General features: G+C 41.4%; 1 protein-coding gene across 1 annotated transcript in view; it reads left to right on the top strand.

The window, feature by feature from the left end:
* The window catches only part of usp43a (ubiquitin specific peptidase 43a), a 159,807-nt gene extending 146,468 nt beyond the window's left edge, over positions 1–13,339 (top strand). The window contains exons 15-16 of the mRNA XM_008278480.1: positions 6,814–6,975; positions 7,090–13,339. Of these exons, the coding sequence (XP_008276702.1) occupies positions 6,814–6,975; positions 7,090–8,252 (1,325 nt within the window). The 3' untranslated portion in view covers positions 8,253–13,339. The remainder of the gene's footprint in view (positions 1–6,813; positions 6,976–7,089) is intronic.
* Positions 13,340–13,730: the final 391 nt, after the last annotated feature.

Genomic DNA, 13,730 nt, shown 5'->3' with positions numbered 1-13,730 from the left:
TGTTGAGCAGGAATCTAGCGGGGTGACGGTGGGATCATCAGAATCTGTATGACACACAGTTACTTAGTTTTATTATGTTTTTGAAAATTGCCTTTGTGTCTGTGGCAACTGTTGGATAAAATCAGTCACAAGAGAAAAGACATGACGGCTACAGTCAGATATTCAACAGCGACAAGCAATAACCGAGAGCAGCAAGCTCATATCGCGGAGCTTTACCAGAAGATCTGAAGGATTAGTGGGCATGGGAGGTCTGCTCGGGCGATGACCTGAACTTATATCCACCATAGCGCGGTGTAATGCATCACTGAGGATTCTTTCTCCTCATCAAGCATTGTCGTTGTTGACTCACAATCTCTCTGGACAGTTTCAATTTTCCTCTTATTTACTGCAGATTGTGCTAAAATCAGAACATTAGATCACTCTCTCCAAGTGGAGCACATGTCCTCTTTTTGTCATCAATTACTCTCCCTGGAGATTTATATTTAGCTACAGCAACACTGCAATCTCTGTTAAGTAGGTGTACAGCAGTTTCACCAAGGTCTTTCTTTTCTATGGAGAAAGCTTTCTTCAGCACTCTTCTCTGCAGATGTGTTTTAAGGACCCATTCAACCACAACTTCAAAAGCTCGTATCCACACACTGAGACTTGCAGTTTCAAGACACAAATGAACCACAATGGAAACGATGCCTCAATGTGCTAATTCTCTTGTTTTGTCTCGACGGTTTGTTTTAGTTCAAACAAGGCCAAGTGTCAAATGTCATAGAGGAGGCATAATAAGCGTTGACTTTTCTGCCCGTTGAAGCCATTATTTTGGTCATTTATAGACAAAACTGAAATCTATTAAAACATCACGGCAGCGTGGACATCAGTCGATAACCACATCGTTATTATTTATTTATGCACATTTTGAACAGGTTTCGTTCCATTGGTTTTTCTCATTCGCTATGATACCGAGGCCTTTCATGCCGTTTAGTGACGTTAAGTGTGCAACAAAGTCATTGATCAAAAGAATATAGGAACAAGCTGTCCAATTGAAAGGCTTTTTCTTCATAAATTTTTTTTTTTTTAATGTGATGCTAATTATTCTTGCTCCTCAGTATCCAGATGATTAAGTGTGCAGGCTCCACCGTTCAAACAAAAATATTGAAACAGCTTTTGAGTTTGTGAGCATCAAAAAACAATACTATATGCAAATGTTGAACCCACCCACCCGCGCCCTCTGCAGGGTCACACCAGGGCTGCAGCCTCCAGTCTGGCCTAAAGCAGTTTAATGTGTTCTGTGCATTGACTAAAAGCCATCAGAAAAAAAATGTATGGACTCCAAAATGAACATAAGATGAAAAGGCAGAGAGCAAGAAGAGAGCACACAGTAGAGTGGTGAAAGGTTAGTAAGGATGGAGTAATTTTTCTCAATAATACATCAGTCTATGATAGTAAAGGTCAGCCAAAGTGTAGCATTAGTCAGTTTGTTAAAGGTCTTGAACTACCGGCTTCAGAGCTGCTCTTTCAACAATAATAAAATCTCCCTCTGTTTCTTTATGAGCTTGGTATTTGACTTCTCAGGCTGCATCAGACGCTAAAAGCAGGTCCTTTCTTTCTTTCAGTCACTTACAATCAAGCCAGCGGTTTCGTTCGACTCTTTATACGCTTTAAACTAAGACAGGTCAATAATATGCCACTGGCAGGAGTATGTGAAGAGTCGGATTGAATAGCAGAGATGAATCTGTGCAGATTACCTTGAAACCATTTGCCGTAGCTGCTCAGCTAATGGCTCACAGGTGCAGAGAAATGTCACATCGCCTCTAGTCATTTAGGTATCATCCTTTACCTTTATGAAATGGCCTTTCCTATTGTACAAATCCACGTGGCTAATAATGGCCCTTTGTATGTATCATGATCATACACCCTCTTCTTAGTGATCCTAACCATGGGCTCACTTCAGCGCTCTGCAGCTGTTAAACCTGTTGGTGTGAAATACGAGAAGCAGCATCAGAAGTGCGCTGATGAGCTCCGTGTTGTGTGAGTCAGACTCATTTTCGATGTGCCTCTAGTGTGCATTGCATGTGAACAGCAAACTGCCACCAACATGAAACAGACCAGAGTGAATGCACTGAAGAGTGGCAAATACTGAAGTAGTAGTTTGGGAATTAAATGATTTAATTTCCACTTGAAACTGAAATTTGGAGTTTGTTGTGCTTTCTCATGTGTTTTCTCTTTGGCCTTCAGCTCCTCTTGTTTCCACACAGATCAGAGACTCAGAGTTAGAGGTGTTCGTCAGTTAGAAGATTATTTTCCTGTTTCCTGTTGGTATTACTCCCTTCAAGTCTCGCATCCCTTTTGAAGCCATGTCAGATTTTTTATTTTTTTTTAAAACATTGTTTAGTTGTGGCTGCAAGGTGGTGCAGTTGATTAGCATCGTTGCCTCGCAGCAAGAAGGTCGCCGGCTCGCGTCCCGGTGAGGGCACCGGGATCTTTCTACGTAGAGTTTGCATGTTCTCCCCGTGCAGCGTGGGTTCTCTCCGGGTTCTCCAGCTTCCTTCCACACGGTCCAAAAACATGTTGAGGTTAATTGGTGATTCTAAATTGTCCGTAGGTGTGAATGTGAGTGTGCTTGGTTGTCTGTCTCTCAGTGTAGCCCTGTGATAGACTGGTGACCTGTCCAGGGTGTCCCCTGCCTTCACCCTGAGTCAGCTGGGATAGACTCCAGCCCCCCATGACCCTAGTGAGGATTAAGCGGTGTATAGAAAATGGATGGATGGATGGATTGTTTAGTTGCCCGTTAGTGTCAATATTGTATATAATGATGGACACAGCAAGCAGTGACGCCACCATTGGTTTGCGCTGGATCCACATTGAGAATGACTTTATAGTTGGTGGCATTTTTAGCGTTTGGAGTCACAAACCTTCCCAATGTGGAAGTAGAGAGAGTCTCCACTGAAATCTGAATGGAGCATAAACAGTATAGAACATTATACGAGCTAACATGTACAGTGCATTCTACACATTCTGCCTAGTTCTAAAATTGCATGCAAAGTGCGTTAAAATTCAAGAAATGTTTGGATATTTGGAAAATTTTTGAGGATCTATTTGTCGAATTAATGGGAGAACAAACCAGTGAAACAAAACCTGATCAAAACAAGCGAGCAAACAGCAAAACTGTCTGTGGGAGACAAAAAAAAAACACCTAATTTCCACTTAATTACATAATAATCTTCTAAACCAACACCAGCACACTAATCAGTGTAACTGAATTTGTCCAATGGCATCATAATGACTTACAGAAAAATGTATTGTCTCTAATTTTTCATGTGAGAGATTTAAACTTCTTGAATGGACGTCTGCTGGAGGTTTCTCGGAGCCAGCACCCAACAACGCTGATGATTTTGACTTATTTACTAAAACTTTTAAGTGGCAGGACCTCAAAGAACCCTAAAATATATTTTTTCCTCAATCAGCTATGAGTTGTCCAGTGTTCAACTAGAGATGAATAATAACTATGATTTTCTTGCCGTATGTATTTTTGTATTCCAGAGGAACACTTTGAGACCATGTTTTCAGGAGCTTTAAATTATAAGGTCCATTGATTGCTGAATTTCTCTGAAATGACTACCACATAATAGACTTCTCATTCATTTCCTCCCACTAGAAAATAACATCTGAGATATTATGCATCTTATACCTTGAACTTTGACAGGGAGAGCTGTTTAATCATTTCCATGAATGCACAAAAAACCCTTTCAGGCTTATCTGTTCATCCATTATTGAGTTTGTTTGCTCGGCTCAGCGTGATCTCTCTCAGAAATTACTTCCTAATCCTTAAATGATCTGCACACTTTCAGGGGAGTAGGTTGTGTTAAAATCTCTCCTGAAAATGTCATTGATCATAGTTAGAATCTGTGTGCGAATGATTTTGCAGATAAGGGTTTCTGCTTGACACATGCTATAGAAAATAGTGTTTTCAGTAGACACACAGTCAATGTAATGTCTTTTCCACTGCTGTACTTCTCATTCTCATTTTTCTTGGGATCGCAATCCACCCTCTATGCCTTTCAATTAACAGATGAATTCATTCGGTTTCACGTGACTGCACAAGCTGTTATTTCTGCTCCTGTATGTTATTGTTGTGACACAGTCATATGTAGGTGATGTTGTTTCCATGGCGTCCGCATCAGTTCCACATCAGCTGTGACCAAGAATAGCCAAAAGTTTAAGTGAGGTTCTTTTGTCGTCTCACCGCAGGATGCTCTACAATCTAATCCCACGGTTCCTCCTCCCTTGAATGCATCATCCTCAGGTAGACAGACAAGCAGATATCACCCCACAAAGTTGTAATTTTTGACTTGGAGAAGAGTGGACAGGGAGGGAGGTGTAAATGAAATGAAACCAGTGGTGAAGCCGCCGAGTATGAAGGGAGGCCACTTCACCAATTAATAGAGGTCGCAGTGGTGATAATAGCCCTGTGCTAGACTGGTGACCTGTCCAGGGTGTCCCCTGCCTTCACCCTAAGTCAGCTGGGATAGACTCCAGCCCCCCACGACCCTAGTGAGGATTGAGCGGTGTATAGATAATGGATGGATGGATGGATGGATACTAGTCTACTTCTTTAACCTCTGGGCGACCTACCTCCCAAGTCGCTCAACGATTGTTTCTACCAGACCACTCTAATAAAGCCTAAAATATGATATATAAAGCCAGCTTTGTAGGTGACTGAGTCTATTGTACTTGCATATATACAAAAACCAGGGAGGTTTACATGCCTGTTATTGCAAAAGTGATTTGGTAATTAGCAACCTTACCTGTATTTTATTGATGGAATTGAATTAGCATTTTATTTTAATCAACATTTGAATAACTGGAATACAGATAGTAAACGCTTTGAACTTTGGTTCTTTCAAGTTATCGGAATAATTTGCAATCACTACTTGTTTGTGTGACGATGGCACCTGGTGAACTTTTCATTTCTCTCTCCGTTTTAAACACATAACTGAAGCAAATTCTGAAAACATTTCACCCATAAGTGTTGTGTTTACCTAAACCGTTGAAGGTTGAAAATGCTGATTTTTTTTCCCATTGCTGCCTTAAAGACTGCAGCACTATGTAGCTTTTGTTCACATTTCTATTAATCGTTTATGTCAATTATGTAAAATACCATCACAGAAAAGGGTGATGATGTGAATGTTACACATTCTTTAAACACCAGTGTGTAAACAGCATAGGTAGATTGAAGTTTAAATACAAGCATGATTAGTAATTTTGTGGATTTCTTTGTCATTATTTTCTAGTAAATATGGTGTGAAGTGGAATTTGTTTATTGATTTATTTATTTTTTGGGGGGAACTGAGCTCATCCAGGGAAATTTTTATGTGCTTGATCATGATAAAATGAAGGTTGTTTTATTCAGGGCTTTGCTTTCAGATTTGGTGTCTCTTTTTTCAGTTTGAGCTTTCATAACAGTAACTTCTATTTTTGTAAATATTGGCTGTGGTGAGACGTCCCACTCGATTAGGTTTTAATGTTATTTCAGATGAAAAGCTCATCCAAAGAAAAGAAAATGTATGTTGTTGATATTATTGAAATCTGTATGGAGGATTTTTCAGGGCTGCAAGGTGGTGCAGTTGGTAGCACTGTTGCCTCGCAGCAAGAAGGTCGCCAGTTCACCTCCTGGTGGGGGCACCGGGATCTTTCCGTGTGGAGTTTGCATGTTCTCCCCGTGCAGCGTGGGTTCTCTCCAGGTCCTCGACTTCCCCCCTAAAGGTCCCAAAACATGTTGAGGTTCATTGGGGATTCTAAATAGTCCGTAGGTGTGAATGTGAGTGTGCTTGGTTGTCTGTCTCTAAGTGTAGCCCTGTGATAGACTGGCGACTTGTCCAGGGTGTCCCCTGCCTAGGCTCCAGCCCCCCGCGACCCTCTTGTGGATTAAGCGGTGTATAGATGATGGATGGATGGATGGGATAATCATGTGCCCTCCACTGACACAAATCATAGGGTGGCAGTAAACTGAGCCGGCCAGACCTTTGTAATCGGCTCTTTGCCTGACACCAGCGGCTCATTGCTATTCTTGCTGCTATTAGGATAGCACGCTCACATGTCAGACAACTGCCGGTGTTTGAGTTGCATTTTAGATAATGTAGGCGACTTATTTGGACTGAACGAATGCATGAAATTAAAAGAAAGCTCTCTTGCATTGCTTCACTGAACATCTTCAACAACTGTCCAGCAGTGCTATAGGAGTGCAATGCTAACTCAGGGAAGCACTCTTATGTGTCCTTTGGCCCCAGTTCACTGAATGCCTCATAAATGACCATCCTTTGTTGGACTGTTTTGTTTTTTAAGTGGTGAATCTGGGTATCGGGTCGTAGGTAACATTAGTTTTTGGGTTAAAATTCTTAAAGAGGGGTGGGGTCATTTAGATATTTGTATTGCTGTCTTTGCTTCATTCTGTGGAGTGATGTTTAAAGCACCATAGCTTGAGAAGTAATGTAGCTAGACTCCTGGAACTTGGCAGGTTCATTGATATGTTCATGTGGTCTTCAGTGGTACAACCCTGCTTTGGTAGAATTATACAAACCATGGTGTGATGGGGTCGTTTTCAAATAATTTCAATGATTCTGTCTGTGAAAATTCCACCAACCATAAAACCTTTTTTTTTTCACCCTAAGAGGCTGATTTTTTTTAATCTCCTGTGATTGGCACCAATAGGAGCTTTAAAAGTGTAGAGATTCCCCAGCTTTTTTAAAATTTGGTAATTTGATGTGGAAATACCTTTCTTCCTTTGATCCCTCTTCTCTTACACTTTATCTCTCTGTCTCACAGGTTCCACAAGTTCATCGATGTCAGACCACTGGCTTATCAGGCTGACCGGGGACAGTAAGAGAGGCAGCCTGGTGTCTCGTTCTTCCACCACCTGCCCGTCTTCCATACCCGACTCTCCAGAGTCTCCAGTCTTCCTTGACAATGGCTTTAAAGAGGAAAGAGGTAAAGCTCCCCCTCCAGGATCTAATCTGATTAGTGGCTTATGAATGATTGACTCCTCGATCTTGCATTTATATACACCAACTGATGTATTTTTCCTCTCTACATGATCATCAGGGGGCTTTGAAAGCAGACCATTCATCAGGGGTCTTCAGGGGCGCAGTGTGAGCATGAGAGCCCCCAGCAAGACCAAGGACACCCTGAGCAAAGTGCTTCCCTTACGCTGGTCATTTGGTTCCAAGGACAGACGAAAACCTGACCCAGTGCCTCCCCCGGTCCAGGATCCAGCCCCTGCCGAGCTGGTACAATACCTGGAATCCGGCCGACGACCCCGATGCACAAAGGATTCAATAGTAACACTGATGAATGAACCACGTGGCACAAAGGAAGCTGCTGAGGGCCGCGCTGCAGCCGATGTTCGATCTTCCAACGCTGGGAGTATGAGTTGCGTCGGCAAGGCGGAAGATGATCTGCCGTTTCCACAGGTGCCTGAGGGCCAGAGGAGGTCTTCAGATAAGACGGCCAGTCTGAGACGCAACAAGGGGAACCAGTCAAGAGAAGAGAGCACATCGAATATCACCAGTAGCTCTAGCAGTAACACCCTCACAAGAAGGAAGGAAGCCAGGAAGCAGAGCTCCTCCAAGTCTTCCCAGGATACTGAGGCAAAACAGAGTTCCCGTTCTGGAGTTCAGCCCAGCTACAGTACACCCAGCCTTCATGATGGGACCCTGAGAAGACAAAAGGGGGACAGGGCTGATAAGCCACACCACGGTACATATGAAGAAAACTCGAAGGCCAAGAAAGGAGAAGTGCCCAAGAACCATGAGGGACTGCTGTCTTTCTTTAAGGGTAACTTCCTGAAGAAGGATAAAGACCCCAGGAAGTCGAGGGAGGGTGAATCAGGGAGAGGAGGGGCTGAGGAAGGAGGCAGAAGGACCTTGTCCAGGCTGTCGCTGTCTAACGGAGCAGCAGGAGGCAGAACTGGAGTGGAAGGAGGCAAGTCCAACGGTTCAAGCCATCTGGCTGATGAGCTGGCGAACGGGAAAGTGGGTCGCACCACGGCTGACATTAAACGCTCCCAGAGCTCCTCCAACATCCCCACCAAAGCGGAGCAGAGCATGCGCAGGACAGCGTCTCTGCATCGCAATGGGATGTCTACAACCCCGGCTCCGTCACGCAGCCTGACGACAGACAAACCATCTTATGGCACACTGCAGAGGACTCGCTACAGCACAACCTCACTGGGACGCAAAAGGACAGTCCCCGAGTCCAGCTTCTGATACAGCATAAGACATCCACACACACATGAAGCCTTTTACCTAATGTACAGTGAACGACATCCAGTGTCTGAGATCAAAGCAATAGAGCTCCATTCACAGTTATGCGCCTTTTTGTTCCCGGAAAATCAACCGAGTGGTTTGTGCCATGGAGTCGATAACGAACGAAGGGTCCTCTAATCCTAATGAAGTGATGTGACCTGTCTGTCAAATGTCAAAGGGAGTCTATCTCTGTTCTGTTTTTTAATGACCTGAAAACAAGTGCCTGAGCAACGAATATGCAGTTTACACCAATGAGTTTATGTCTGTTTAGCACTGGAAGCACCCAAATACACACACTTGCAAACACACTTTACGCATTTGTGTCTTACTGATGTAACACGAGTGTTGGGAGTCGTCACTCTGTTTTGAACTCACGGGTGTTGCTTACAATTAAGACACATGGATTGTGTTAATTTATCAGAATGTATTGTGTCCACTTGTGATAACGATGGCGCTTTGAGGCTGCAGTTTCTAATTAACATTGACTTTTCCTTTTTAACCTTGTGTTTAATGTCAATTTAAATGATGAAAGATGACAGATTTAAACACAAGGCAATTTTATATAAAGCATTATTTTGTCCCCACTTGAATTCAGACTGCAGTTTTTGTCTATTTAGTGATAATCGCTGAGACCAACGGAGTTTAAAAGTGCATTTGTCTACTGTGAAGGGTAGAATAGAGTAAAATAGACCCTGAAAGAATGTTTTAGACCTTTTATTGTGAAGTCAGTCAACCACCCTGATTGGGTTTCATGTTTTTGTTCTTTTAATACTGTTGTAAAACCACTCCCACGTTTTTAATTAATGATTTTTATCTACTGCAGTGTTTAGCTATGTAAATGTGGTGGGCACAAATAGCAATGCAAATTTGTTTTCTTTTGTTTTCTTTATTCAGCATGCAGAATGTGGCTACATCACACGTTAGTGTCACCGAAGCTGGAAGAATAATTTGGTTTCTTCGTGCCTCTTTTTGGTGAATGTGCCTCCAAAGTGGCTTCTCTGTAAGATTAGTGGTTATTCTTTGATTGTGAGGGACTTTCACCAGAACGTGACATTCACTGATGGTGATTCTTGAAGTTTTTTTGTTGTTGTTTTTTTTTGCCATTAGGCTTTTTTGTAGCAGAAGCGGTGGATTTACAAGCCCAAAAATGACTACATTTTGCCAGAAAAAGAAAAATACTCCACAAAAGACCAAAAAAAAGGACACAGAAATGGCAGCATGTAGTCTCAGTGTGAGGATTTTTTTTATTTTATTATTTCTAGTGTGAATAATCCAGTCTATGGAAGGGGAATACAACACACATCACGGCATGTATTTAATCGTTATGTATGCATTTACCTTGTTTCTCGCAATACATTAACAGAAGCTAACTAATGAGCTGTCAACACTTATGTGTGTGGGTTTGTTTATCTTCTTCCACATTCCATGCCTTTAAATAGCAGCCACAATCTTACTTTGCATACATTTATATATTATGCTCTTTACTATGCAGGTCTTTTGGCTCCATTTTGCACCTCCGGTCAGACGCCTCACTGATTTACATTCTCTGCATGCTTGTGCAGTGACAATAAGGCTGGATCCAATCTAATCTAAAACAAATGCAAATAAACACAGTCCACTGGCCCTCAAGAGACTGCTTCAATCAGTTGTCAGAAAAAGATAACCTCTATTGTTTGTTTTGGCATGGACGGTCTCCAAAAAGAACAAAGCCTGCTTTTTTTTTTGCACATGCCCATGAAAACTAATGTCGAGGTTTTTGGCGTTCGGTAGTTTGGCAGACGACTGCGCTGTCTATGAGATGCCAGTGAAGTGGGATGCACTTCTTTTTCAGCATCGGGACTGAAAAGTCACACCGCAGTGAAAAACAATTCAGTTATTGAGCACACAATGATAAGTGTTGATCTTGTCAACACTTGTTTTTTTTTTTATTGTTGTGACAGTAAATGCATACATAAACATTCAATACGCAACATTTGATTTAGCCTTTTGTCTGTGAGTCTGGAATAATGAAGGTTTTGTTGTGCACTTTGATAACTTGTGAGTGTAGTTTCTGCTGTAATCTGTTATACTGGCTTATTTTTCAACATCAATATGCTTTATATTGTGACGCTCAGCTGACCACATGTAGGAAATACACAGTTAGAAGTGCTTTACTCTGCTGAGATATGTGGGGGTTTTTTGGAGTTTTTTTTTTTAATCATGTACTTTGTGCCATGATGTCTTTTAAGGCCCCTATTTGGGAAAAAAAAAAGAAGTAGTTGAACCCCATTATTTGCCTGTTGCTCACCAACATCACAGCACCGACCCCAGCAGGTGATAACTGAAACCCTACAATTTGAAATCAGTTATTTAGGATTGAATGGCGTCTCTGAAACAGCAGCTAAATACCGGTTGTAATATCCATTTATACAATCCATTTTGTCATGAAGTTTGTCCAGAACTGCATAACCTTCACCTTGTGCATTCTCTATGTGCAATCACTGTAATTACACAGCTTCTGTTTGTCATTTGCAGCCTTCAGACACAAAAATAGAAGTAAAAAAAGAAAAAAACATCCGATGCTGTCGAAGCACTCAGACGCTCTTCTTAATACTGTTCTTTTTGCTTTTAATTGTGAAAGTCCAACAACCCACACAGTTATTCGGTGTCTCAGAAATGTTTAAAAATAATAATGAATGGTAGATTTACAGAATATGAACTTGTGCGTCATGATTTTTTTTTTTTTAATTACTCTTTTTTTCTTTATTTGAGTTTGCTTGACGATCATTGCATGAATGAGTCAACCCCTATCGGAGATTAGAACAAGTCTGTGACATCACATTAGTGAAACGCTTTAAGATTTTGGAGTGGCACATCTGATGCTCATTAGGCATGGCGTTTTTTTGTGTGTTTTGTTTTTCTATCACATCGTCAACTCCGTCTTAATGTGAAGTAACCCCACCTGATCACTGTCACCAAGACGAACACACCAACAGTTAAAAGTTCCATTTGCTGCAGATGCTGTATTTTGTTTAAAGCTTGTCGTGATAGGGCTGGTCCGAATAGCAGCTTCTGTTCTCCAGATATTCCAATTAATGGCGAATATCCCGAATAGTTGGGAGGGGGTAGTGGGGGAGTATTCGATCAAAATTGATACCCTGATTCCAGCAAAGCCAATGAATAATCCGCTCTTCAGCTATTCAGGTCCAGCCCTACGTGATGCCTCCGTTACCAAGCAATACTGACAGTTTCACCGACAGCCCTTCGTATTATTGAACCTGAAAAGATATCATTACGATCAAACAGTTTTTCTCTTTTAGAAGCAGCTTTTCTATGCAGATCACCATCACCTGACTCATTGTGTCATTGTTCTGTTTAAAAGTTAAACACTGGAGCCAACGTTTTCTTACGCCAAGGACACAAGCTGCCGTTCCTGATCAACACTGACGCTGTAGAGCGATATGTACGTCTCTGGAAACGCTTTCTTTTATTTCAGAAGAGACACTTCGGTTGCATTTCAAAGTGTGATGAAGGTCTTGTTAGCGTGTGTTAATGTTTTGGTCTACTAAATTGCTAGGACTCCTTCAGATTTCCTTTCTGAGCTGGTTACCAATTTGGAGTTTTACTACATGATGAATGTGTTGCTCACAGTTGCAAATTTATCAAAAAAAAAAAAATCCCCCACAATGTAATTAGTGTCAAGAATCAGGGGGGGAAGCAGTGTTTGAATTCGCTTTGCCTTCAGCGTTATTCTCAGCAGCCGCCATGTTCGAAACCTTGCGTTAAGGCGTCTGAGATTTCACGGGAGTGGCATCATTGTTTCACAATGACTCACCCTGCAGACCAGAAAGACGACTTTGTTTTTGTGCGTTTTTATTGTTTTCATGTCTCCAAACAAAAAGAAATGTCATAAACAAGTACTTAACCTTGATATAGCCATTAGACATTGAATTTTTTCCAGAATGTTTCTATTTCTGTGGCAAATAAGTTTAAAAAAAGCATTTTTCAGACATTTCCAAAGCAGCATGAGCAAACACACAATTAAACCACAAAGTGGGAGGCCTGCTTTATTGATTTTGACTATTTATTGCCATTTGCCTGTCTTAGAGATTGATTCACAAAGACTGCCATTCGTAATCAAAGACACAAGTAGCACAAAAAAAAGGCCAAAATCACTGTAATCACGCAGCTGATAGAGCAGCACCGGAGCCTGAGATTTGTGCTCTTGCGTCCAACACAATAAAATATTCATAGGTCGTCTTTATAGCATTAAAAGATTGTGATTGTCCTGTCAGAGTAACAAAAGGAGCAGATTTGACAGAGAATCATTACAGATGCTGATAATTTCCATCTTTTCTGTAAGTTTTTCCAAGTCGCTGATATCTGCTATAGAACACCAAGTTAAAGTGCAGCTTCTTCTGTTTTCATTTACTTTTGTTTATCTCCTAAAACAAGGCAGTAGTGTTCAGGTTTGTTGTTTTTTAAATCAATGCCGAGGCAAAGACTTTAAAGGTGGACACAAGGTCTTCTGATTTTTCTTATCATGGCTCGTCCCACATGGGGCCGCATATACGCAGCGTTTACTCTGCCAAACTGAGCACTTCTGAGTTAACACGATATTTTTTGTTGGCAACGGGAATGAAGAAGTTTTTATATGCAATTTTTCTACATTTTCTAAAACAAATCTGTGTATATATTTGTGGATATGAACAGAAAGATGCGTGGGAGTGTGTGTGTGAGAGAGAGAAAACGAGTGAACAAATATGGCTGTCGATTGGGAACAAGATGTATCCAGATGACTCGCAATGTATTCCATTGTTTTGCATAAGGGTGTAACGAGTATGCTTCTACTGTAAAACTACAGTTTCTGCCTGAACTGTCTTCTGTATATGATGGTATATTATATATATATATACATACACATATATATATATTTGATATGTTATTTTTTTCAGCACAACAAATAAAAAAAGATGTTATTTATGATTATGGCCTTCAGTCAACAGCTTTTAAATGATTGATAAAAGACAATGATTTGAGAAATGTATAAAGGAAGATTTTATCAACAATGGACTAAAGTGTTTTTTGTTATTCAAATTAAGGGGGGGAAAAAAATCTCTCCCTCTCCGCTGATGCTGCCTTTCTCTCCATTCTCTGGACCTCAATGCAGCCTTTGACACTATCAATCACTCCATCCTACTCCCCCGATTACAATCCCTTCTCCACATCACTGGTGATGCCCTTGCCTGGCTAACTTCTTATCTTGCAGACCGTAAACAGTTCATCAATATCAATAACTGCTCTTCCTCTACTGCCCCCCCCTGCCCCAAGGTGTACCCCAGGGTTCGGTGCTTGGTCCTCTCCTTTTCATTCTCCACCTCCTCCCCCTTGGCCAGATCATTCGTCGTCATGGTCTCCATATCTATTGTTACGCCGATGACATCCAACTATACATATCCA

This window comes from Stegastes partitus, unplaced genomic scaffold, assembly GCF_000690725.1.
Source record: "Stegastes partitus isolate 25-593 unplaced genomic scaffold, Stegastes_partitus-1.0.2 Scaffold124, whole genome shotgun sequence".
In the NCBI taxonomy this organism is placed as follows: domain Eukaryota; kingdom Metazoa; phylum Chordata; class Actinopteri; family Pomacentridae; genus Stegastes; species Stegastes partitus.
Note: the sequence above shows the minus strand (reverse complement) of the source record. Positions and strands in the feature narration are given on the sequence as shown.